Source organism: Molossus molossus, unplaced genomic scaffold (assembly GCF_014108415.1).
Source record: "Molossus molossus isolate mMolMol1 unplaced genomic scaffold, mMolMol1.p scaffold_m16_p_12, whole genome shotgun sequence".
Classification (NCBI taxonomy): Eukaryota; Metazoa; Chordata; class Mammalia; order Chiroptera; family Molossidae; genus Molossus; species Molossus molossus.
The window spans coordinates 99,409,841-99,434,730 of record NW_023425347.1 but is presented as its reverse complement, the minus strand read 5'-3'; the positions used below and the strand labels follow the sequence as shown (position 1 = coordinate 99,434,730).

Genomic DNA, 24,890 nt, shown 5'->3' with positions numbered 1-24,890 from the left:
AGCTGGGGATTCAGGGCCAGAGGCTGGATTCCGTGAGGATAAGACAAGACTGCCTCCGTCGGGAGCCTCCATCCTATGCCCACGTGTGGGGGCGGCTCGTTCCCCAAGGTAGCTGGCTAAGGGCTGCCACAGTCAGCAGCGGTGGCTGGTGACAGTTGCTGAGACAGACAGGAAATGCCAGGTGGGACTGACAAGGATCATCAGGCCCGGGTGATGCCCTTTCCCAGCCCCAGAGTGCTGCTCAGTGGGAGCAAGGAAGCACCACTGTTCCAGCAGAGCCTGCACTCCGCTTCTCCCTGCCTTGGGCCTGTCCCTCCCCGGCTCCCCGGCCACAAAGCCTGCCCTGCATGGCCCTTCATGGAACCACCAAACCTATGGGCTCACTGGTCACAGTAATGTCGCCGAAGGAGACTGGCACGCACGTGGCCTCACCGTGTGAGCTGAGTCAGAAGGGCCACTGTGGGAGGTGCTAGGTTCAGTGGGCGTAGCAGTGGGCGTCCCAGCCAGACCCGGTCAATGTGAGTTTGCTTTTAGGCTTTTAAAAGGAGAGCTTCCCTGCATCGGCCCTGGTTCCAGACCTGCAGCCCCATGACGACTCTGGTAATACTGACGTCTCTGCTCCTCCTGGGAGCCCTGGCCCAGCACGGGTCCGAGTGGACGTACTCAGGTAAGCCCCCACCCTACGGGCTGCGGGGTCCCTTGTTATGCTCATGTGAAGAGGCAGGCACCCCCTTCTGAGGACCATGGTGAAGCCTGGCATTTCAGGGGGTGCGACTGTGTGCGGTCCCTACGCTGGGGTCTGCCCATCGCCGACTCCCCGTCTCTGGTCTGGAGGGCACCCTGGACTCAGACTGCGAGCAAGGACAGAGGAGCTGGCTTCCCCTCACAGAACTTGGGCTCACCTGCAGCTTTTCTTTTGTTAAAATTTTTTTTCTTTATTGATTTATGGAGAGAGAGAGGAGGGGAGAGGGAGAGAGAGAGAGAAACATCGATTGGCCGCCTCCTGCACGCCCCCCACTGGAATCAGGCCCACAGCCAGGGCACTTGCCCGACCAGGAATCAAACCGGCGACCTCTTGGTGCAGGGTCGACGCTCAACCACTGAGCCACGCCGGCCAGGCTGCAGCTTTGTGCTTAAACCTTCCTGCCCACAGCGCAGGTTTGGGAGCCTGCACACTGTGTCCGGCCGCCAAGTCGTTTGCTTTCTTGGTCTGTTAGTGGAAAACAAAGGTGTTCCAGAGGGCTGCCTGCAGCCCTGGCTGGGTGGCTCGGCTGGTGGAGCATTGTTCTGTACACCCAAAGGTTGCGGGTTCGATTTTCGGTCAGGCACATACCTAGGTTGCTGGCTCAATCCCTGGTTAGCAGATGTAAGGGAGACAAGGGATGGGTGATTCTGTCACATGGATGTTTCTCTGTCTCCTTCCCTTCCTCTCGCTCTAAAGTCAATAGAAACATCCTGGGGTGAGGACTGGAAAGCAAAAGGAAATGAAGGGCAGCCTGCAGCCTGACAGAGGCGTGCGGGGTTCGCGAGTGTCTCCTCAGCGGTTCCGTGAGATGTGGTTTACCCAGAATCCGTGACCTTCGGGTAGTCCCCAGCTGCCCTCCCCCGGGGGCCCCAGCCCCGCAGACACTTGAGTCTCCACTTCACTGAAACCCGACTTTCACATGCAAAACTGAAGCCCCTGGCACTTAGCCTACGTGGGAGCCAAAGACAGGGAGAGCACGTCTGTGGGGTTTGGACACGAAACCCCTTCCATGCGTCAGTGCAGAGCGCGCCTGCCTCCCCGCCCCCCATCTTTTCCGCGCTGCCCTGAGGGATGGGACCCAAGAGGACGCTCATGTCCACTGGCTGACACAGGACCAGCAGCAAACACGGTGTGGAGCCCACTCTGCACAATCCACCCCTGGACTCTGGGGGAAGCACACATTCGGGGCAGACGTGTCCTGTTAAGAGCAACAGAATTAGGAACACTGCAGGGAGACTCAAAGTCCAACTCCAGGGGACAGGGCGGCCGGCTCTGGCCAACCGCTCAGTTCTGGACCAGAGGAGTCCCACACAGGCCCGTGGAACTGCTCTGAGGGGGAGGGGGAGGGGATTCCAACAGGGAGGTGTCGTCCTCCTCAGCTCAGCCTGGCCTTGGAGACTGTGGGCCTTCAGAAAGCCACCAAGGGCCCAGCCAGTGTGGCTCAGTGGTTGAGCATTGACCCAGGCACCAAGAGGTCATCGGTTCGATTCCCAGTCAGGGCATATGCCCAGGTTGTGGGCCAAATCCCCAGGGGTGGGCATGCAGGAGGCGGCCAATCAATGTTCTCTCTCATTGATGTTTCTCTCTCTCTCTCCCTCTCCCTTTCTCTCTCTCTAAAAATCAATAAAAAAGAAAAAGAAAAAAAGGAAGCTACCAAGGGCCCCGGAGAACTTGGGGGCGGCCACTACAAGTGCCTGTCGGGAATACTTGAGGAACTCCCCACCCAAAGCAGGCAGGGCATGGGCAAAGCCCTCTGATCTTCAGCTGTGCTCAAGACCTTGGCCTTGATCCTGGCATCTGCCTCCAGGAAAGAATTGTTTAAATATGTTTTTTATTATTTTTTAGAGAGAGAGAAACATTGATGTGAGAGAGATACATCCATCGGCTGCCTCCTGCATGCCCCCTGCTGGGGATTGAGCCCGAAACCCGGGCATGTGCCATCTCAGTCCATGAGAGGACGCTCAATCCACTGAGCCACACCGGCTGGGCTAGGAAAGAATTGTTTGAAAACTGGTTTGCATACTACATAGGAAGGGCAGAACTGTCTTTTCTATTGCAAAACCAAGAAGCTGAGAAAGGCCCCAACACAAACATCTTCCTGAAAATAAGCTGTGCCCTTAAAAGGCAACTACACCCCAGGGGGAAGGAGAACTTGGGTTCCCAACTGCAGGTGCGTGAGGCCAAGACCCACAGCTGTTTGGAGGCTATCACTCTCTCCACTACGGTTAGTGAGAGAGATACAGTTCCTTACTTAGATTTTTTTGTTGTTGTTAATCCTCACTCGAGGATATTTTTTCCATTGATGTTTAGAGATAGTGGAAAGGGGGGAGGGGGAGAAAGGGAAAGGGAGGGGAAGAGAGAGAGAGAAACAACAATGTGAGAAAGACACATCAATTGATTACCTCCCACATGGGCCCCGACCAGGGCCAGGGATCAAACCTGCAACGCAGGTACATGCCCTTGATCAGAAATCGAACCCAAGACCCTTCAGTGCACAGGCTGACGCTCTAACCACTGAGCCATGCCAGCCAGGGCTTTCTTTGATATTTTTAAACTAATTATTTACTCATTTTGGAACCTGATCTGAATCCATAGGTGGAAGCACTCAGGTGGTCTTCCCTGTACTGGGAACCAACTAAAAAGGGCTGGGAAGCAGGTGGCAGGTCCTGTTGTCGGGGGTGAGGGGCCGCGTCACTGCTGGGGGCTGGGAAGGGAACTGTGCCATCGGAAGACATCCGGAGGAGGCCCTGAGAGCAGCACAGCGACGCCAAGCCCACGGAGCCCCTGATACATTTGTCCCTGACAATCCTTCAAAGGGAAACCAGAAGCCGAGTCAAGACTTTCATAACACTATGTCCCCAGTGCAGGTGTTGAAATAGCAAAGCTAGGAGTCAGCGCCCCAGCTCCAGACACCAGGGTTCAAGAGTTGATTTAGATGCCCCTCCTGCTTCCTCCCGAGGCCCTGCCTCTGTGTTCTAGAAGGCAGACCTCTGGCCTTGACCTTGGCACCCTGCCTGGCCGCTGGGGGCCCATGCTGGGCAGGCCCTGCTGTGAGCTGCAGGCCCCAGCCTGCTCCCTAAGTGAGGTGCCCCAGGGAGGGCCCTGCCTGGCATCACCCTGAGCTGTGACACCCTTGGTGCTCTCCTGTCTCAGAGGGGGCGCTGGATGAGGAGCACTGGTCCAAGGAGTACCCTACCTGTGGGGGGAAGAGACAGTCGCCCATCAACGTGCAGAGGAAGAAGGTGCGGTACAACCCCGACCTGCCGGCTCTGAACCTGACGGGCTACGATGTCCAGGGGGGCGAGTTCTCCATGATCAACAACGGCCACACAGGTAAGAGACGGGCCACAAGCTCCTAACCACGGGGGTCAGCAGGGGGTCTAGGGTACAGCCTGGGAGCTGGAGGGCTGACCAGCGTCAAGGCCTTGAAACGAGGGGGCTCTTTCAAAGTTGTGCAGACTCTGTCCTTAGACTCAGTCCCTGTCAGCCTCTCCTGTGCTCACTCGACCCACCAGCCGCAAATCCAGGGGACAGTGACAACACTGGACGCCGCACGGCCAACCCGCCCGCGTGCTCTGCTGCTCTGTGCCAGTCTGATCTGTATTTTCTCCGAGTCTGATGAGCTCAGAGAACCCAGCAGGCAGGCCCAGTGTTTCTCAGGGGCTTCAAAGAAGCTCTTGCTTTCTGTTCCCTCCTAGAAAGGGAGTGAAGGTGAGACAGGAAAAGCTGGGTCTTGATGACCCCCACTTCAGAAGCTGGACGGGACAACTGTAAAACCCATGCCTTACGTCCGCAGAACCCCCTGGAGGCCAGCGGCCTGTGCCTTCGGGGTCTCAGAGGAATAGCAATCAAACAATCCGCTCACAGTTCACGTTTCTCTGAAGTCATTTGAAAGGGTTTTATAATGTAGCTTTTGAGATTATTGGCTGCTCGTTACCACTGGCTGTACATTTTCAGCAAGCTCCACACACATTCAGGACGTCTGCTGGAGGGGAAAACACTGAATCCGCACATTTTGAAATCGAATGAAATTTTGATAAATACCAAGTTGAACAATAAAGTCGACATGATGTTCATAGACATGTATTAACTTTGATTTTGCAGGGTTCTTTTAGTATTTTGGAACCTAAGATATAAATTATACATTTACTTACCTATTTATATATATTATCCAAGGTCTCTTTTAACGGACTGTGTTTTAGAGCAGGTGTAGTCTGTGGGAAAATGAGGCGGAGAGCACAGCCCTCTCCCGCAAGCACGGCTCACTCCATTATGCACATCACGCACCAAAATGGTACATTTCTTTCTTTTTTTACCAAGGATGAACCTACATTAACACGTCATAATCACCCCAAACCCACAGTTTCCTTCGGGTTCACTCCTGGTGTTGCACAGCCTCTGGGTCGGGCAAACGTAATGACATCGTCGTTGTAATATCACAGAGGCATTTCACTGCCCTGGTTAGGCTCTGTGCTCTGGCGGGTCATCTCCTTCCACCCCGCCCGACAACCTTGACCTTTCTGCTGTCTCCATAGCTCTGCCTTGTCCAGAATGTCATAGAGTTGGAATCACACAGCGTGTGGGCTTTTCCAGATCGGCTTCTTTCACTTAGTCATGTGCGTTGAAGGTTCCTCGGTGCCTTTTCACGGCTTGATAGCTCGTTTCTATTTAGCGTTAATGGTATTCCACTGTTTGCATGTCCACGGTTCGCTTATCCGCCCACCTACTCAAGGACGTCTGATTGCGTCCATGTTTTGACAATTATGAATAAGGCTGCTGTAAACACCCACGTGCAGATGTGTGTGTGGACATACGTTTTCAACTCCATTGGGTAATACCCAGGGGTGTGACTGCTGGATCCTCCTGCAAGAGAATGTTTAGCTTTGTAAGATGCTGCTGAGCTGTTCTCCAAAGCGGCAGCACCGGGCTGCACTCCCACCAGCCGTGGGTGCAGTTCCCGCTGCTCCGCGGCTTCGCCAGCACTGCGGGTTGTCAGTGCTCTGGACGTTGGCTCTTGGCTGTTCCAACAGGTGTGCAGTGCACCTTGTCATTTTAATCTGTATTTCCCTGATGACCTACGATGTGAAGCATCCTGTCACAGGCCTACTTGCCGTCTGTATAACTTCTTTGGTGAAGTGTCTATTAAGGTCCCTGGCCCATTTTCTAATCAGGTGGTTTGTTTTCTTATTGTTGAGTTTCAAGAGTTCATGTATATTCTGGATAATAGTCCTTTATCAGATGTGTAGTTTGCAAACATTTTCTCCCAGTCTGTGGCTTGTCTTCTCATTCTCTTGATACTGTCTTTTGCAGAACAGAAGTTTTAAATTTTAGCAAAGTCCAGCTTATCAGTGATTTCTCTCATTAACCATGTCTTTGGTGTTGTTTTATAAAGGCATCACAATCAGCCTAGCCAGTGTGGCTCAGTGGATTGAGCATTGTCCCATGAACTGAGAGGTCCTGGTTCGATTCCAGGTCCGGGCACATGCCTGGGTTGTGGGCTTGATCCCCAGTGGGAGGTGTGCAGGAGGCAGCAAATTGATATTTCTCTCTCACATCAATGTTTCTATCTCTCTCTCCCTTCTGCTCTCTCTAAAAAATCAATAAAAACATTTTTTTAAAAAAGGCATTACAATCAGAAAGAATATATGCACCCCTATGTTCATAGCAGCACTATTTACAATTGCTAAGATCTGGAAACAACCCAAGTGTCCATCAACAGATGAGTGGATAAAAAAGCTGTGGTACATTTACACAATGGAATACTATGCAGCTGTAAGGAAGAAAGATCTCCTACCCTTTGAGACGACATGGAGGGACCTGGAGAGTATTAGGCTGAGTGAAATAAACCAATCAGAGAGACAAGTACCACATGATCTCACTTATTTATGGAATATCATGAACAAAATAAGCTGTCAATCAAAATAGATCCAGCCCTGGCCGGTTTGGCTCAGCGGTTAGAGTGTTGGCCTGCAGTCCGGAGAGACCCAGGTTCGGTTCCCGCTAAGGGCATGTACCTCGGTTGCAGTTTGTCCCCGGCCCTGGTCGGTCGTGTGGGTGGCAGCCACTCGATGTGTCCCTTTCACATTGATGTTTCTCTCTTTCTCTCTGTTCCTCTCTCTCCCTCCCACTCTACCTGAACAAAAAATAGAAAAATGTCCTCAGGTGAGGATAAAAAAAAAGATCCAGAGGCATGGAAGTAGGGAACAGACCTCAGAGGAAGGGGTGTGGGGGAGTTGGAAAGAGATAAAGCAAAGAACTTATATGCATATATGTACAACCCATGGACACAGACAATAGTTTGGGGAAAGCAGGAGGGGGGTGGGAGCGGGGGTTAATGGGGGAAAATAGAGGGGACATCTGTAATACTTTCAACAATAAAGATAAAAAAATTTAAAAATAAATAAAAAGGCATCACAATGCTCAGGGTCATCTAGGTTTTCTCCAATGTTATTTTCTAGAAGTTTTATAGTTTTGCGTTTTACATTTCGGTCTGTGATCCATTTTGAGTTAATTTTGGTGAAGGGCATAAAGTCTGTGTCGAGATTTATTCTTTTCTATGTGGATGTCCAACACCATTTGCTGAAGAGACCATCTTTGCTTCTTTATCCAAGACCAGTTGACTGTAACTGTGTGTCTGTTCTGGGACCTCTGTTCTGTTCCACTGATCTGTTTGTCTGCTCTCACCTATGTCTCGCTGTCTTTCTTTTTTTCTTTAAATCCTCACTCAAGGATATTTTTTCATTTATCTTCACATAGAATGGGGGGGGTGGGAGAGATCAATGTGAGAGAGGCACATCGACTGGTTGCCTCCCGCACAACCCCGATCAAGGCCAGGGACCAAACCGCAACCAAGGTAAATGCCCTTGGCCAGAATCGAACCCAAGACTCTTTGGTCCGTGGGCCCACACTCCAACTGCTGAGCCAAACCAGTCAGTGCCTCACTGTCTTGAGGCCCTGTTTTTTAGTCTTTTAGTTGCTCTTGAAGTCAATTGGTGTTAGTCTCTGACTTTGTTCTTCTTATTCAATATTGAATTGGCTATTCTGGGTCTTTTGCCTCTTCCTGTAACTTTCAGAATCAGTTTGTTGATATCCACAAAATAACTTGCTGGGATTTTGACTGGCATTTCACTGAACCTATAAATCAGGTTGAGAAGAACTGACACCTTGGCAATATTGAACCTTCTTATCCAAGAACACATAACAGCCTTCCATTTATTTAATTCTTTGATTTATGTCATCTGAGTTTGGTAGTTTTCCTCATATAGATTGTGTACCTATTTGCTAGATTTCTACCTGAGTATTTACTTTTGGGGGTTGCTAATGTAAATGGTATTGTGTTTTTAATTTTAAATTCTACTTTATATTTTTATGTGCTCCATTTTTATTATTATAGTATTAAACAGACATAAATTACATTTCAATAAAAAGAAATTAAAAACACTTTTGGATGTTGAGATAAATTGCTATAAAAGTTGCTTAAGCCCGGCCGGTGTGGCTCAGTGGTTGAGCGTCCACCCATGGTCGCCAGTTTGATTCCCAGTCAGGACACATGCCCAGGTTGTGGGCCCAATCCCCAGTGGTGGGCATTCAGGAGGTGACCAATCGATGTTCTCTCTTATTGATATTTCTATCTTTTTCTCTGTCTCCCTCTCCCTTCCTCTCTTTCTAAAATCAATAAAGAAAAATAAAATAAAATAAGTTGCTTAAATTTATTCTCAGTTTCTCTATTTTGTTGTAGACTAGTAATAGTTGGTGGAGCAGTACTGATTAATGTATGTTTTGTCTTGTTTTTCAGATAGGGTGGGAAGGAGAGAGGGAGGGAGTGGGAGTGGGTGAGGGAGAGGGGGGAGGGAGGGAGGGAGAGGGAGAAAGAGAGGGAGAGAGAAACATTGATGTGAGAGACACACATTGACTGGCTGCCTCCCACATGGCCCCAAGCAGGGCTGGAACCAACTGCAACTGTGGTAGGTGCCCTTGACTGGAATTGAACCTGAGACTCTCTGGTCTACGGGCCGACCCTCTAACCGCTGAGCCAAACTGGCCAGGGCATGATTAATATATGCTTTTAATTCCCCCAAATACATGTTCACAGGCTCCAAGAAAGTGTGACGCCTGAGGTAGTGGGCTTTCAGTGCTCAATGGGAAAACAACACTGTTCTCCCTAGAGCTGCTATCTGCCCTCCACCCGTGAGCTCCTTGAGAGGAGGGGCCATCTCTCACTGAGCTCTCTGTCCCATGCCTGGCCCAGAGCCCGGCCCAGATGAGACGCATTCGAGGGGAAAAGATCTGTGCGTGGAAGGACAGGTCCCCGAGGGGCGCCCAGGACTCACGCAGGTTCTGAGCAGGTTTGGATCTTTGAAGGCTCTGCAGGAGCAACACGGGTTTGTCTATTTTTGAAAACTTATTTTGAACTAGATTTAGTCTAGAAAAATTGCAAAAATAATACAGAGTTCCCATATCCCCTTGTCCACTTCCTCTAACATTAACATCTTTCCATCCAGAACCACGCTGCACCGATACAACACGATTAACCGCTCTCCAGTCCTCACGGTTTCCATCCTCTTCATAACGTCCCTTTTCTGGTCCAGGGTCCTCTCCAGGACCCCACATCACACTTCCCACCACATCCCCCTAGTCTCCAGCCGGGGTCTCTGACTTTCACACCCCTGACACTTAAGCCGTTGTTTCTTTTCTTTTTTTTTTTTTAATCCTCACCCGAGGACATTTTTCCATTTTTTGTTCAGATAGAGTGGGAGGGAGAGAGAGGACGAGAGAGAGAGAGAAACATCGACGTGAAAGGGTCACATCGAGTGGTTGCCACCCACACGACCAACCAGGGCCGGGGACAAACTGCAACCGAGGTACATACCCTTAGCGGGAACCGAACCCGGGTCTCTCTGGACCGCAGGCCGACACTCTAACCACTGAGCCAAACCGGCCAGGGCAAGCCATTGTTTCTTGAGCACAGAACATGCTTAGATCATGTGGGTTTTCTGGTCTGATAAAAACTTGGTTAAATTAGTTTCAAACAAGGGGGAGCAATCTCTTCTGGAAGTTAAATCAATTTTTAAGATCTGGAAGGTGCAGCAGGTTGACTTTGGGAGACAGAGACTGGGCCTCACCTTTTCAAAAGCACAGGGACAAGCTCAGAATTACTGTCATTTTTTTCTATTTGGCCTGTGCGATCCTGTTGCTCAAACTTGATCATTGAGACCTTGTCTGCAGGAAATTGGGTTTTAACAAGTTCTCTGTTATTGCTCTTGTAGGGCTGGCTAACTGCCCATGTAGAAAACTCTGGCCTGGTCCTTCGCTCTCCAACTTCTTGGCATGGCAGACTCTGCATACCTCCTTTTAAGGGCTCTTCCATTTGTTTCCGTGTGAGCACTGATTTTGAGGCTGGCTACCTTTTAAGCACTGAATACAAAGTGCCTGTCCTGCCAAAGGGCACATGGAAATCTCGGAGGCCTGATTTCTGCATTGCAGCACATTGCGTTAGGAATGTAACCTCAGCTCCCTGATGCTTTAGACAAGTTGGAAGGGAAGAAGGAGCATTTGGCAGGTACCAAGCACCTGATATTTGCTGTTTTAGAAGACTGACTTATTTATAACTGTCTGTGATGACTTTAAAGACCTTGTTAACAGGAAAGATGGGGCCTGTCCCTTTCCAAGTCCTAAATAATATCCTCATAGATATTTTTCTTAGTCACTCTATGGTGCTTCTCCCCATGTCTTCGTTTTGCCTGGTTCATTCCAGAAGACAGAGATTTCTCTAAGGCCTGAGCCAGTGCAATGAAGAAGGGCAGTCGTGTGACCAGAGCGCCCTTGCAACCTTGCTACAGAAACTGCAGGGCACGAGGGGGGAGGAAGGGAGAAGAGGCATCCATTTTTTCTGTTGGCAAGAACCTAACATTCTGACTTATCCACTGATAATCATATAGTCAGATTAAATGCCAAGCCAAGGGTCTGTGTATTTCCTGACACTGCAGAATTTGGTCTCTTGTCCTCTGAAGACAAGTTGAGGCCTGTACTGGTGACATCCATCCATGCCCAGTTCTGGCCCAGCTCTGCCCTGATTGGGGAAAGGTGTGACTCAGCATCTTTCCACCTTCCCCAGGTCAGCTTCCTTGTCCATGAAGTAAGAGCGCTGGAGCCCTGCAGGGCTGCTGTCGTACATGGAGTGGAGCTGGCTGTTAGTTGGGCTATTTCTAGAAGGCTACATGGGAGGAGGATTTTAACTACATCATGAAGAAGATAATGACCTCAACTTGGCCTTATAGACGGTGCCAACTCTGGGTAGTAGAAGTAATCAAAATAGTCCAAGAGACCCTGATTCCTATACTTACACCAGAGGCAAATTCCAAAGTGGCCAGAGGTGGAAAGCAACACTCTGGTTCCCACTCCCACTGGCCACATTATCTCAGGGCCCCGTCCCTCCCTCAGGGCCAACAAGCTAGACCTGCCCCTCTGTGGGCCTGCCCCTGACCTCCTGGTTCTGGGTGGGAAGGTGTGCGCCCTGGGAGAGGTGCCAGCCCAGCCCAGCTTCCTCAGTGCACGTGCCCCATGCCACCCTGTGTGCCAGCCGCCTCCTACTGTGGGTGACTGCTCACGGCATTCTAAGCCAGTCTGTAGTGCCAGCTTGCCTCAGGAGTGAACAGGCGACCAGGGAGGCGGCCTAACCTGTAGGCCCGACCCATCCACGCCTGCCCACACCACCTGCTGCCCCTTGTCTCCTCTTCCAGTGCAGATCAGCCTGCCCCCCACCATGCGCATGACGACCACCACTGGCGTCGAGTACATAGCCCTGCAGCTGCACTTCCACTGGGGTGGCGCGTCCTCCGAGATCAGCGGCTCTGAGCACACCTTCGATGGAATCCGATATGTGACAGAGGTACCTTGAGGGCCCGACCAGGTCCGCCTGCCTTCAAACCCCACAGTCCCTTCTCTTACTAAAACAGCCACAAAGACTGTGCAGTGGTGACAATCATGTCCCCCTGAGGTTGAGTTCAGTTTTCATTCATTCACAACTGTGCACTGATCACTGCCACGTGCCGGGAGTTCAGGTGGGGTCCCTCCCTCACAGAAGTCACAGCCAGGCAAGAGTCTACAGCCCAAACAGTTGGCAAGCCCTCCTTACTTCCAGCTGCATTTCTGTGTGTTGGATTTTCTGGGTTCCATCTCCTGCTTAGATCTGTCCTCGGGATGACCACAGGCTCACAGTGGCCTCCTGGGGCAAGGGGCTCATGTCCACTGCACAGAGACCTCAGGAGAGCCCAGCAGCCACCTATGGTCCCTCTGGATCTGCCAGCTTGTCTACTTGGAGGGAGGTGGGGTCAGGGACATGCCCTCAAATTGACATATTCCCAGACTCCCACTCATGCTCTTCTCATTCTTGGAGAACTTGCTGGTCTTGACAGGTCTCGTGGCCTAGATGGAGGGACATGGAGGCTGGTGTCGTTGGTGTGGGAGGTCTGAGGCCTTGATGGAGTTTCTTTGCTTTCCTCCTTCCCTGCAGACCTGAAGCATTCAGAATCTGTATGACCTGCCCTTGACCTACTTTTTCTTGCCCCCCCAGATCCACGTTGTTCACTACAATTCTAAATACAGTAGCTACGACATAGCCAAGAGCGCTCCGGATGGTCTGGCCGTGCTGGCAGCCCTTGTTGAGGTAGGCTGACACCCCGCGTGCTCGGGTGGACAGATCGGCGTCCATCCGGGTGTTAAGTGTAGATGAAGGGTCTTCCTTCCTGTCCCTCCTCATCCGGTCCTGAGCTCACAGTCCTTGGACATGCTGAGTCGACGGGAGATTTACCCTTTTCTAGCCCTTGCTCACACTCACCATGTTCCTCCTGTGTTACTGCACACGGGGACCTTGGACAAGTGGACTTCAAACGGCTGGGATCACAGCCGAGCATCAGCAAGTCTGAGGACAAGGGAAAACCTGCGACCCACCAGGTAAAGGCAACATCTCTGCAACCTAAGGAAGTCTGGAGTGTGGGACTTACAGCTCCATGGCAAGAAGTGGTCAGTCACTGAATTCGGTCCCCCCCAAAGAAGAATTAAGTTGGATAGCCCTGGCCGGTTTGGCTCAGTGGTTGGAGCATTGGCCTGCGGACCAGAGAGTTCGGGTTCGGTTCCTGCTAGGGGCATATACCAAAAAAAAAAAAAAAAAAAAAAAAGAATTAAGTTGAATAAAATTGTTATGGACAATCATATCAGTGTTCTGGAAATGGACCAAAGGTAAATGACAAACAGGCATTTACTTGTGAAAAATAGCTAGAATTTTGAATAAGAACACCGGTAGTCTGTGGACTTCCCACCTCATCCTCTAACTCGGTGGGCAAGGTGATTTACCAGGGGAGCTGAACAGGAAAACCAGCAGCTGCACTGCCGGGGGTAAGGGACTGACTGGAATTGGGGTATAAGTTGGAAACTCATGGTGGGGGGAGGGGTTGTCAGTAAAAGTAGCAAACTAGACAGAAAGGCAGAACACAGAGGGAAAACTCACAGCTCTGACAGTCTGTGGTTCAGTCCCAGCTGGGGAGAGTAGCAAGCGGCGGAGCAATCAGAAATTATCTACCGAAGAGGTCCTGGAACTGAGAGCCACAGAGGAGCCGTAAGCCTCCCAAGAGGTGAGAAGTAAAAGGTGAGGCCAACTTGAGAACTGGCTGGACTTGGAATGTGCTTCTCAACCCTCACCCAGCTCTATCCGCAGAGGGTGCAAATCTAAGAGGCTCAAGACATTTGAGCATCACCTCTGCTAAAAGTACTGACTGACCACAAGCTGTGCTGACCCTAGGTGAGCCCTAGGAATCCAGGCTAAAAAACAAAAGCAACATTTAAGAACTGAGCAGAGACAGACACACCTGGATATGGAGGGAAGGAGGCCATGTGACGACGAATCCCAGAATGGAGTGATGCAGCGGTCAGCCAAGGAACACCAAGGGGTGCTTACAACAACAGAAGTTGAAAGAGGCAAGGGGACATCTTCCCTGGAGCCTTCAGAGAGAGCATGGCCACATGGCACTGTGATTTCAGACTTTTAGCCTCCAGGACTAGGAGAGAAGAACTTTCTGTTGTTTTAAGAAAAAAACAAAACTGAGTAGAACAGAGACATTAGCTGTTACATACTGCTGGGAAGACGCATCCTGCAGATAAATCCCAGGCAAGTTACTTGACAGACACACACACACACACACACACACACACACACCCCCCTCAGTACAGTTTTTAAAAATCAGAATTCATATTTGCTATCATGCACTATCTAAAATATCCAGTTTTCAACTAAAAGTTGGGCATGCAAAGAAATAAGAAAATGTGATCCACATTTAAGAGAAGAAAAAGCAGTCAATAGAAACTGACCCTGTGTGGACCCAGAGGATTTAGCAGACAGTACTTTAAAAAAACTATCACAAATATGTTCAAAGATTAAAAAGAAAAAACTGCATTCAAAGAATTAAAGGAAAACATAATGACAATGATTCAAAAAAAAAAAAAAAGGAAACTCTCAAGAGAGAAACAGAAACTATAAAAATGCACCAAATGGTCCTGGCTGGTTTGGCTCAGCAGTTAGAGCATCTGCCTGCAGACCAGAGAGGCCCAAGTTCGGTTACCGCTAAGGGCACGTACCTCAGTTGTGGTTCGTCCCCAGCCCTGGTTGGGTTCGTGTGGGTGGCAACCACTTGATGTGTCTCTCTCGCATCGATGTCTCTCTCTCTCTCTCTCTCTCTCTCTCTCTCTCTCTCTCCAGTTCTATCTGAAGATAAATGCAAAAAAAAAAAAAATGTCCTCAGGTGAGGATAAAAAAAAATGCACCAAATGGAAAGTCTAGAGCTGAAGAGTATAATAAACAAAATGAAAAAAAAAATCATGACATGGGCTGAACGTATATTTGAGGCAGCAAAAGAAAAGAATCAGTGCATCTGAAGGTAGCTCAAATAAATTATTCAACCTGAAGAATAAAAAAAGAAGAAAAACAAACAGCCTTAGAGACACATGGGGACAAAGATCACAAATCCCAACATCTATGTAATTGGAGTCCCAGAAGGAAAGGAGAGAAAGCGACAGAAAAAATGTGGAAGAAACAATGATAAAAAATTCCCCAAATTTGATGAGAAACATTAATTTACCGGTCCAAGAAACTCAACAAACCCCATGTCTGATAAACATCCAGACACATCAAAGTCAAATTGCTGAAAGCAACAAGAGAAAAAGAATTTGTTATACACACAGACCGACAGTACAATTACAGCGGACTTCTCATCAGGAGGCAGTGGAATGGCTGTCAACCAGGAAGCCTACGTACTAAACCACCCTTCAAAAATGAGGCAAAATAAAGGCATTCCAAGATGAAAAAAAAAATTGAGATCATTCCTAGCAGACCTGTCATAGAAGAAATATTAAAGGAAATCCTTCTGGCCGAAAGGAAATGACAGCAGTTAGTAACTCAGATCCACAGATAGCAATAGAGAGTGCCAGAAATGGTAGATTGGTGGGTAAAATGCCAAAGACCATCTATGTATACTATTTTTTCACTAAAAAAACCACACAAACAAACCCCAAAACAAAACCCATAAGATAGCTTAATGCAATAATAATACCACTGTATTGTTGGGTCATAATATATGTAGATGTAATTATAGATGATGAGCGATGGGGAAGAAATAGAGGTATATTGGAGCAAAGTTGCTATATTTTACTGGAATTAATATCAACCTGACCAAAATAAGTTGTATATTGCAATCACTACAGCAACCCTAAGAAAATAACTAGACCTGGTTAAACAGTAAACTAGAAGTATTTGTTGAACACAAAAAGTGGAACAGAAGAACAATAAAAATACATGATACATTTAGAAAACAAATAACAAGAGGCCATTATAAATCCCAGAAATCTGAATTTATACACAGTGGAAGAAGAATTGGATTAACCCCAGTGACTGAAAAGAACCACTGAAAATAGACTTTTTTTTTTACCAAAAGCAACTTTTCTGACTTAAAAAAGTCAACACTCATACAGAAAATGAAGAGCAGCCTGGCCGTGGGCAGAATTGGAGTAGTCCAGTCCTGATAGGGTCACTGGGGATATACCAACAGCAAATTCTGCCCATTCCTTGAGAACATCCCCAGTCACCAAGAAGTTGCCAAAATGCTTCTGAGCTCATCTCCCTGGAGGAGGCCGGTAAGCCCAGGCGGTTGGTGGCAAAGAATAGCCAGATTGTCCCCCAACACAACCGGGGCACAGATGGCTGCCTCCCCAAGCCCTCGCGGCTCTGCCCAATCAGCCAGAATCCAACAGGTGGATCAGGGGGACAGGGAGGCAGGCTCTTCCCCCTTAGCTTTCTGCTCTGTGTCTCTCCTGCAGGTCAAGGACTATGCCGAAAACACTTACTATAGCAACTTCATTTCTCACTTGATGAACATCAGGCATGCAGGTAAGGGAAGCCAACAGTGACCGAAGGAGGGAAGAATGAGTGTAAGGTGGGGGCAAGGGGCAGGGAAGGGTGGTGCTGGCGGGCAGGTGGCAGATGAGCCCTGCCAGGGCTGCGGACACGCCCAGTGCGAGGCTTTTTTTCTGGCAGTTCCTTCTGTTGGCTCAGACCTTGAATCCCTCTGAGAAAGCTGTTCATCAACTACCCGTCGATTCGGATTCTGGATGGCCAGTGTTATCTTTACTTAAGTGACTCTCACCTCTGACCTGGTCCCTAGAGAGGGGAGTCTCCCTCAGTGTCAAGCTGAGAAGAATCTCAGGACTGAAGCCCCCCATCGTTGTGCCTGGACACACAGACACAGGGGCTGGTCTTCCTTCTCTCTGCCTCCAGAAGGCCAGTTCTTGTCAGAGGGATCACCCACTCTCAGGGTCAACTCTTACCCTTGAGCAATCACCATCTGGCTTCTTGTATCTCACTTTGGCCGCATCTCCCGGACTCCAGTTCCCTGACTCCCGTTCCCGCCCTTCCGCAAGTCTCCTGACCCCCAATCTATGGGCCTCCACGTTCTCACTACGAGCCACGCCTGATGCCTTTCATCTCTCTTTACCTGGCTCAGATGCCACCGGCCATCATTCTGACGGGCCCAGGCAAGCACCCCCCACGCCCTCGCCCCTCCACCCTCCACAAGCTCACCTGCCAAAGCCCCTGACCAGCTTCCAGCCTGTAGCCAAATGGCTGAAGGTGGCTGAACAGAAGCACAGGCATTGGACTGGTACTATTTTCACTGATAGCTACAAATGTGAACAGGTATTAATACTGCCCAGAAATCTTAAACTACTACTCTGGGCATTTGCTTTACCCGTCTCCAGAATTAACACTCACGGTTTCTCTTCTCTCCCAAAGCCCCTCTGCCCTGTCTCAGCTGCTCCTTGGAGTGGATGCCTTGCCTCTTCACTGAGAAGAAGCCACCTTTTAAAAATGTTTTTACTGATTTTTTTAGAGAGAGAAATGGAGAAGGAGAGAGAGAAATATCAATGAGAGAGAGAAGCATCATCAATTCACTGCCTCCTGCTCACGCCCTACTGGGGATCGAGCTGGCAACCCAGGCCACGTGCCCTGACCAGGAATCAAACCGATGACTCTGGTGCCAGGAAGATGCTCATCCACTGAGCCACACCAGCCAGGCAGACTCATCTTCTTTACCTGCCTGCACCTGACCAAACTCCATGTCCCCACCCATTACAATGGAGGAAAGTCCAGGATCCTGTCCAACACCCCTCACTCCAGGGCCTTTTCTCCATCCCGCTCCCCTGCATCAATTTCTTACCCTGCCGTGGATCATTCTGCTCAGCAAACAGTTCTGCTCCAATACCTTCCACCTCAAAACACAAACAAATAAAAGTATCTCTGGACCCTGCCATTCCCCCAGCTTCCAAACCATTTCCAAGTCCCCTGAAAGAGTTGTGTAATGGTCCCTCCTGTTCCCTTTCCCCACCCACCCTAAGCTGGCCCCACCTCTCCATGGACCCTTCCAGGTGCCCCCTGCTTTCATATCTACTGGCCAGTTTTCTCCTCTTCTCTTAACCTTTAAACAATGATCCATTACTCTTGGCTCTCATTCTGGCCACACCCCACCCCCACACCCTGGCTCTGCTCTCTGTTTCTGGCTTCTGCTCTAATGTTGGAGTGTTCTCAACTCTGTCTTTCCTTGCAACTCCATCCAGTCCTACGACCTGAATTGCCATTTCTAGTCTGTGGCTTCCAAAAATCTGTATCTGGTCCCCCACACAGTGGTGGTATCAGGCAGGCCAGGCGAGGCAAAGTGGACACAAGAACCATCTGGCTAATTTGTGGGCCATGAACAAAGCAAGCAGGAGAAAGCACAGGCCTATGGTATAGCGGAGTTTCCTTGAATTCACTGACCTCAGATGTTCAATTTCTACTAACTGATAGAGTTCCTTCTCCAATTCAATAAATTCTGCTTCTGATCAATACTGCCCTCTTTCTGAACTCCCATCCTTTATCCACCTGTTTGATATTGCCATATAGACTGAACACTCAACATAGCTCAAACATAATTCTGTATTCCCATCTCTTTCCAGGGTTCTTTCTAAACTCACTTTCTCATCTCAGCAAAGAACCTCATCATCTATCCATTGTTTATGCCCCGATCCGGGGATCATGTTTTTTTTCTTTCTTAGATATTTTTATTGTTTAGAGAGACAGGAAGGGAAAGGGACAGGGAGAAACACTGATGCGAGAATGAACACTGACTGGACATCCCCTACCGTGGGCTGAGCCCACAACTGGGGCACGTGCCCTAACCGGGAATGGAACCGGCAACCTTTGGGTGCCCAGGACGACACCAACCAACTGAGCCACACGGGCCAGGGCCTGGACTCATTCTTGGTTTTCTTCTTTTCATTGCTCCCACACCCAAACCAAACCCTATGGTTTTTACCTCTTTTTGTGTATATACCCAGAAGTGGAATTACTGGATTATAAGGTAATTCTGTTTAATTTTTAAAGGAACAGCCATATTCTTTTCCACAGTGTCTCTGAAGTTTTTTTTTTTATTATCCTCACCCGAGGACATTTTTTGATATTTTGTTCAGAAAGAGTGGGAGGGAGGGAGGGAGCGAGAAACATCGACGTGAAAGGGACACATCGAGTGCTTGCCACCCACACAACCCAATCAGGGCTGGGGACAAATTGCAATCGAGGTATGTACCCCTAGTGGGAAACGAACCTGGGTCTCTCCAGACCACAGGCCAACACTCTAACTGCTGAGCCAAACCAGCCAGGGCAGTCTCTGAAGTTCTTAACTCACTTAAATATATTAGAGTTATAAAACTAAATCTATGCGATAGAGCCCTTCAAGAAGTTATATCTTGAAATCTTTCCAGTAACAAAAAATCAGAAATCTTCTGCTTACTCATGGGTTTATACACTATTAGACTTCATGGCTTTGGTTAAACAAGCCTATTTATGTATGTATCAAATGCAAAAGTGCTCAGTGAAAGTGAAGTGAAATTCAACTCAACTCCATGTTGCTCTGATAGTTTCATGCTGAGCTCAGACTGATGTGAACAACAGGAGAAATCTCCAGATGCAGCAATGGGTGTGGGTGCTATGGAGACTTCAGACCCCCTGCAGAATCCCTCTCCTACACCCCACCTGTGGCTGAGCCTGGACCCCCATGCTTGGTTCTAATTCTGCCTTTCTAATCTCTATCTACCCAATTCTAAATGAGTCCAAACCAAGGAATTTTGTTCCTTCTTTGAGGACACTTACCCAGAAGCCACTAGGAGTCATTGTTGATTGTTTTCATTTATCCTCGGCCGAACAGTGACGACGACAATGACAGCTACACTCATGAGTACCTTCCTGTATGCTGGTTCCATGCCAGCACCTGATAAACACGTTCCTCTTTACCCTCAGAGCAACACAGGACTGAGCACCCAGCCGGGGCACTCAGCCAGGAGGAGGTAGCTGAGCGGGTCTCTCCTCAAAGTCCTTGCTCTTCACCCCTTCCAGGAAGCAGAAAACTGGGGAAATGGTTCCCAATAATTAGCTTCCATGTTCTGGTTAGATCAGGAGATATGGTGAGGTCCGCCTGAGCTGTCCGCCCAAGGGGCAGCAGCAGTCTCTATATTTCTTTATCTGTGGTCCCTTCCGGTAGGACAAAGCACAGTTCTGAGGGGCCTTGACATTCAGGACATGCTGCCCGAAAACCTCCGCTACTACTACAGCTACCAGGGCTCACTCACCACTCCTCCCTGTACTGAGAACGTCCAGTGGTTTCTGCTGGCGGATTCTGTCCTGCTCTCCAAGGCACAGGTAATGTGTGGCATCACTTCACCAAAGCCTCCCCTTCCGAATGCCTGGCTAACAAGAGTGCTCCCCTCAGTCTCCCATAGTGCCGACACCTGGGCCCCACGGTGTTTCTGTGTACAGGGCTGCTGTGCCTCGCCTACATTGCCATGGGTGGTCTTACCAGTGCTGTGGCAGAGGTGGGCAGCAGGCATCGCGAATCCAAGGAACCACAGTCGATACAGCAAAAGGACAGGAGGAGCCTGGTCCAGGTCGGGGGAGAAGCGTTGCCTAGTGAAGGACAGTATCCACTGAGTGTTGCTCTGAGGCCCTGTCCTAGGCCCTTGAGACACAGAATCCCTGTCCTCGCGGAGCTGATATTCTAACTTCATGAAAGGCTTTGTGCAAGCTGGACAGCTTCACTTCAGGTCTTACTATGCTACAGGACCTGGAGCCTTCTGAGGAGGAGAGCCGTATCAGTAGTCTTTTGTCCTCCAGCATAGCAGAGGCACAAAAATACTTGTTGAGTTAAATAAAGGACAGATGAACTGAGGTTACAAAACAAAGGTGACATTTCCTTTTGGGTGATATTCTTCCACAGGAAAGAATATTTCTTTTTCCTAAACTTTTCATCTCCCTACTCCAGAAAAAGGTGGAAAGGCTTATTCAAGGGTACCCACATACACAAATGTTGCCAACCAGGTTGGAAGTGCCTCAGATATCTAATAGAAGCAAATGTAAGTTATCTCTGGAAAAGTGCACCTTAAATCCATATACTGCAGAATTTCCACAAAGTTATCTAAAATGAGCTCAATTAAAAATATTTTAAAAAAATACACATGGAAAAGACACTATGAGTGAGTGTCAACAGAAAGAGACCTACAAAGATTTCAGACAGCAAAATTATCAAACAATATAGAATAAGAATGTTAGCATATATGTAAAATGCATAATATATACATATTCAGTATATTTAATATGAGTTTTAAATTTGAGATAAGAACAAAATAGTTTAAAAATGACCAAGTAGACCTGAAAAAAACACACCCAAATAGAATTTCCAGAAATGAAAAGATAGTAACTTAACAACACAATGAATGGATTTAATAGCATTTTTGACACAGTTCAAGAAAGAATCAGTAAACTGAAACACAGAACTGAGAAAATTATCTAAAATGAAGCACAAAGTTAAAAAGAGATGGAAATGTGAAAAAGAAGTAAAGAGACAGAATATAGTGAAAAGATCTAACAAATATCTGGTTGAAGCTCTAGGAGAAGAGTCATTGCATAGAGAAGAGATACAACTTGAGAAATATTGGCTGACAAGTTTTCAGAAGAGCTGAGAGACACAAAGTCATATATTCAGTAAGCCCAATGAGTCAATGTAGATTTTTAAAAAACTACTCATTAAACATATCACAGTGAAACCACAAAATATCAAAGACAAAGAAAAAATTTTAAAAATCAGAGAGAAAAGCCAGGTGATCATGAAAAGGGCACAATTATACTGAGAGTTGATTCAACATAGCAACAGTGAAAGTCAAAAAGCAGTGAAATAATATTTTCAAAGCACCAAGAGAAATAAATAGCTGGTCTAGGAGTACACATGCAGTAAGAATGCCTTTCAAGGATGTAGACAAAATACAGATATCAGAAAAAAGAAAAATTGAGCTTGCTACTTGATATGTCTCTGTTTACTTCTTTCTCTCCTTTCTACTGTTGACCAAATACTCATAGAAAACGATTAGAAAGAAATGTTTGGAAAAATAAATGGATGAATATCCTGTGCCTGACATATGGTACACCCAGAACCTCCTCTAAACCCAAGATCTAGTTAAATTTCCAACTAAACTTTTAAATCACCCAGTGTCTCTTTCTCTCCATAATTCATTTCCTGTTGCCTGCAGATTTGGAAGCTAGAGAATTCCTTATTGGATCACCGGAACAAGACCATCCGCAATGATTACCGCAGGACACAGCCCCTGAACGACAGAGTGGTGGAAGCCAACTTCATGTATCACCGTAATCGTCGTAAGACTCTTACTTATTCTTTGCAATTTGTTGACTCCCATTTTCTTCCTTCTTTGGTGGACCTACCTCTTCTGGCAACAGAAAGGGAAAGAGAGTCATCTAAGCAGCAGGAGGCTCAATTTGTACAGGGCTTGGCAAAGGGATGACTCATTTTCCCAGTCCAGGCTGTGACGCCTGTGAGTAGAACAGAGGAGTTAATGAGGATGGGTGACCGACTGTATGATTTACTATGTACCTGGCCTTGGCCAAAGATAGCAGGAGGAGTAAGATGTCAGCAATATCCAGACACTCCCACAGGAGTGTAGGCTCAGGTTACCCTTATATAACCCAACCTAAGTTATTTCCCACACACCTCTATCTTGGTCTGTAGCCCAGGCCCATCTCAACTCCTCCTTTGCATTCCTTCAAGGTAGGGTTAACCAGACCGCATATTGTTAGCCACATTTTCTTGGGGATCAAGCTGACACCAGGATGCTGCATGTAGTAGGTACAGGCAGTCCGATTCCCCTGGAATCGCTAATCCACTGGGTCAGGCGCCAACTGTGTTCTTGGCTCACCTCATTTCTGTGGTTGTAAGAATATAAATGTTCTACAATTCTCCCATCTTTATTTTTTGTCTGCTTCTCTACAGTCCACTTCTGTTTACCACTCCTGACACCTTTATGTCTTCTAACACAATGGAATCGGTCTCTAATCAATGTTACCTCACTTTACATGTCTCTTTTAAGATTTTTGAATCTCTATACATTACCCCTCCCCTCAGATAAAGGCCCATGTGCTTTTCTCCCCATCTCTCCTTCCTGGTTTATTTATCAACTTCCCTCACATCGGTTTGCTTCTCCAATGCAATACTAAGAAAGAAAATAACAATACCAGCTATAATTATAGTCCCTCATCTATACTATAGACTATCTATACTATAGATGTTAACAGTAACGATTCCTCTTTCAAAATGGTGGCATCTTCCTGAACAGGTCCAGTTGCTAGCAGACTAGCCAAAGGGAGCTTAGACTCAATCTGCCTCCTTGTTCTAATTTTGCTGTGATCCCCTGTTTCCCCAAATAAAAATTTACACTATTCTTTTTTTTTAGTCCTCACCTGAGGATATGTTTTTATTGATTTTAGAGGGAGAGGAAAAGGGAGAGAGAGAAAAACAACGTGAGAGAGAAACACTGATAGGTTGCCTCCTGTGCGTGCCCTGACCAGGGATTAAATCCACAACCTAGGTATATGTCCTGACTGGGAATCGAACCTGCAACCTTTTGGTGTAAGGGACTCTGCTCCAACAGAGCCACCTGGCCAGGGATACACTATTCTTGCACCAGGCACAGGTTATACAGTTTACCATATGCCACATCTCAAATGCTTTGTCTACTTGGCAGGGGGTGGGGTGTCACGCCAATATACCCTCATGAAGGAACACAGATGTTCCAGATACTAGTATCTCTTTTTAAATCCTCACCTGAGGATATTTTTCCATTTTTCTTCAGATAGAGTGGGAGGGAGGGGAGAGAAAGAGAGGGAGAGAGAAATAACCATCGACGTGAGAGGGACACATTAAATGGCCACCTCCCGCACGACCCTGACCAAGGCCGGACACAAACCGCAACTGAGGCACATGCCCATGACTGGAATTGAACCCGTGACTCATCCATGGGCTGAAGCTCTAACTGTTGAGCCAAACTGGCCAGGGCTACCGGTACCTCTTAGACCACAGTGCTCCATGTCTCTGTTTGCCTGTAGGTCCACTGTGGCCCTTCTGAGACTCATTGCTTAGGGTTATTACTGTAACTCCCAGTAGACAGTAAGAAGGCTTCTTCCCACAGCCCAGTGGAAGGATCTGAATGATGGTTTGCCTTTGCTGATGAGAGAACAGAGAACTGGCATCACCCCCTCCACCTGCCCTCAGGCCCAGACTTCCATGTAGCAGTGACTGTCCCCAGTCAAGGCGGTTGGGTGACCCACAAGGTATCTCATAGTTCTATAATATGACCAACCTGTCAACGAGGAATGACATGAGAAACCAAGGTCAGTTCCAAAAATAAGACAATGGCCAAATACAGACCTCTGGCAATTTATTTATTAGAAAGCACCTATGTACCCTAAGGTAAGGAAGGGTTACTGGGCATCACACGAGAAAGTAAGGCGCAAGCATAGAACCACCTTCATGCCACCCCCTGGATTTTGGCAGCTTGCAAGCCTAAATTCAGATGCAGTGAAGATGCTGCAAGCCAATCAGAGGGACACATGAGCATTCTGAGGAGTCACACACACTTCCCTTGAACTCACGTGTAGGGAAGGGTATCTGGCTGTCCCATGTACTCTATTTTCATGAGCATGTCCTGAGTTTTGACCTCTTTCCATGAACTCTTCTTTTTATAGAACATATTCTAGACGCTGAGCTCCAGGCTTACCTACGCAAGATCGATAGTAACCTTGATTACTTGAGAAGACATGTTGAACAGAAGAAAGCGAAGAGAAAATGCTAATAATGAGTTTTTTAGTACCCCCATTCCCAGCTCCAAGGACTCCTGTTGGTCTGATCGCGCCACTCCCCTTGAAGCACCCAATGAATTTCTGATTAATACAGTGGAAATCGTCCTCCGCAAAAGGACATGAGATGGTTGAAATGTATAAGAAGGAATTTCAGGTAGACACCACCAACGGAAATGGATTGGAATAGAAATGTAAAGGTCTGACTACCTTCCTGTCAAATCATGCACTTTGATCTTTCTAAATTATAAACCTCCCTGTAGCATTTAGATGTAATAAATAACTTGGGAAATCTGTCATTGGAAAATTTCTCTTTTCCTTTGTATAACACTTCAAATATCCCTTCCTTTTCCTACCCTGAGGGATCAGGTGATGTGA

General features: G+C 47.8%; 1 protein-coding gene across 2 annotated transcripts; it reads left to right on the top strand.

The window, feature by feature from the left end:
• Positions 1-547: 547 nt before the first annotated feature.
• On the top strand, positions 548-24,533 carry CA6 (carbonic anhydrase 6). Of its 2 annotated transcripts, XM_036256536.1 has the most exons (8): positions 548-667; positions 3,899-4,078; positions 11,485-11,633; positions 12,318-12,410; positions 16,109-16,178; positions 19,858-20,015; positions 21,896-22,019; positions 24,402-24,533. In XM_036256536.1, the coding sequence occupies exons 1-8, from the start codon at positions 589-591 to the stop codon at positions 24,506-24,508; spliced, it is 960 nt and encodes a 319-aa protein (XP_036112429.1). In that variant the 5' UTR covers positions 548-588; the 3' UTR covers positions 24,509-24,533. The 2 variants fall into 2 exon arrangements, with proteins under 2 accessions (XP_036112429.1, XP_036112430.1); XM_036256537.1 differs by lacking the exon at positions 3,899-4,078.
• Positions 24,534-24,890: the final 357 nt, after the last annotated feature.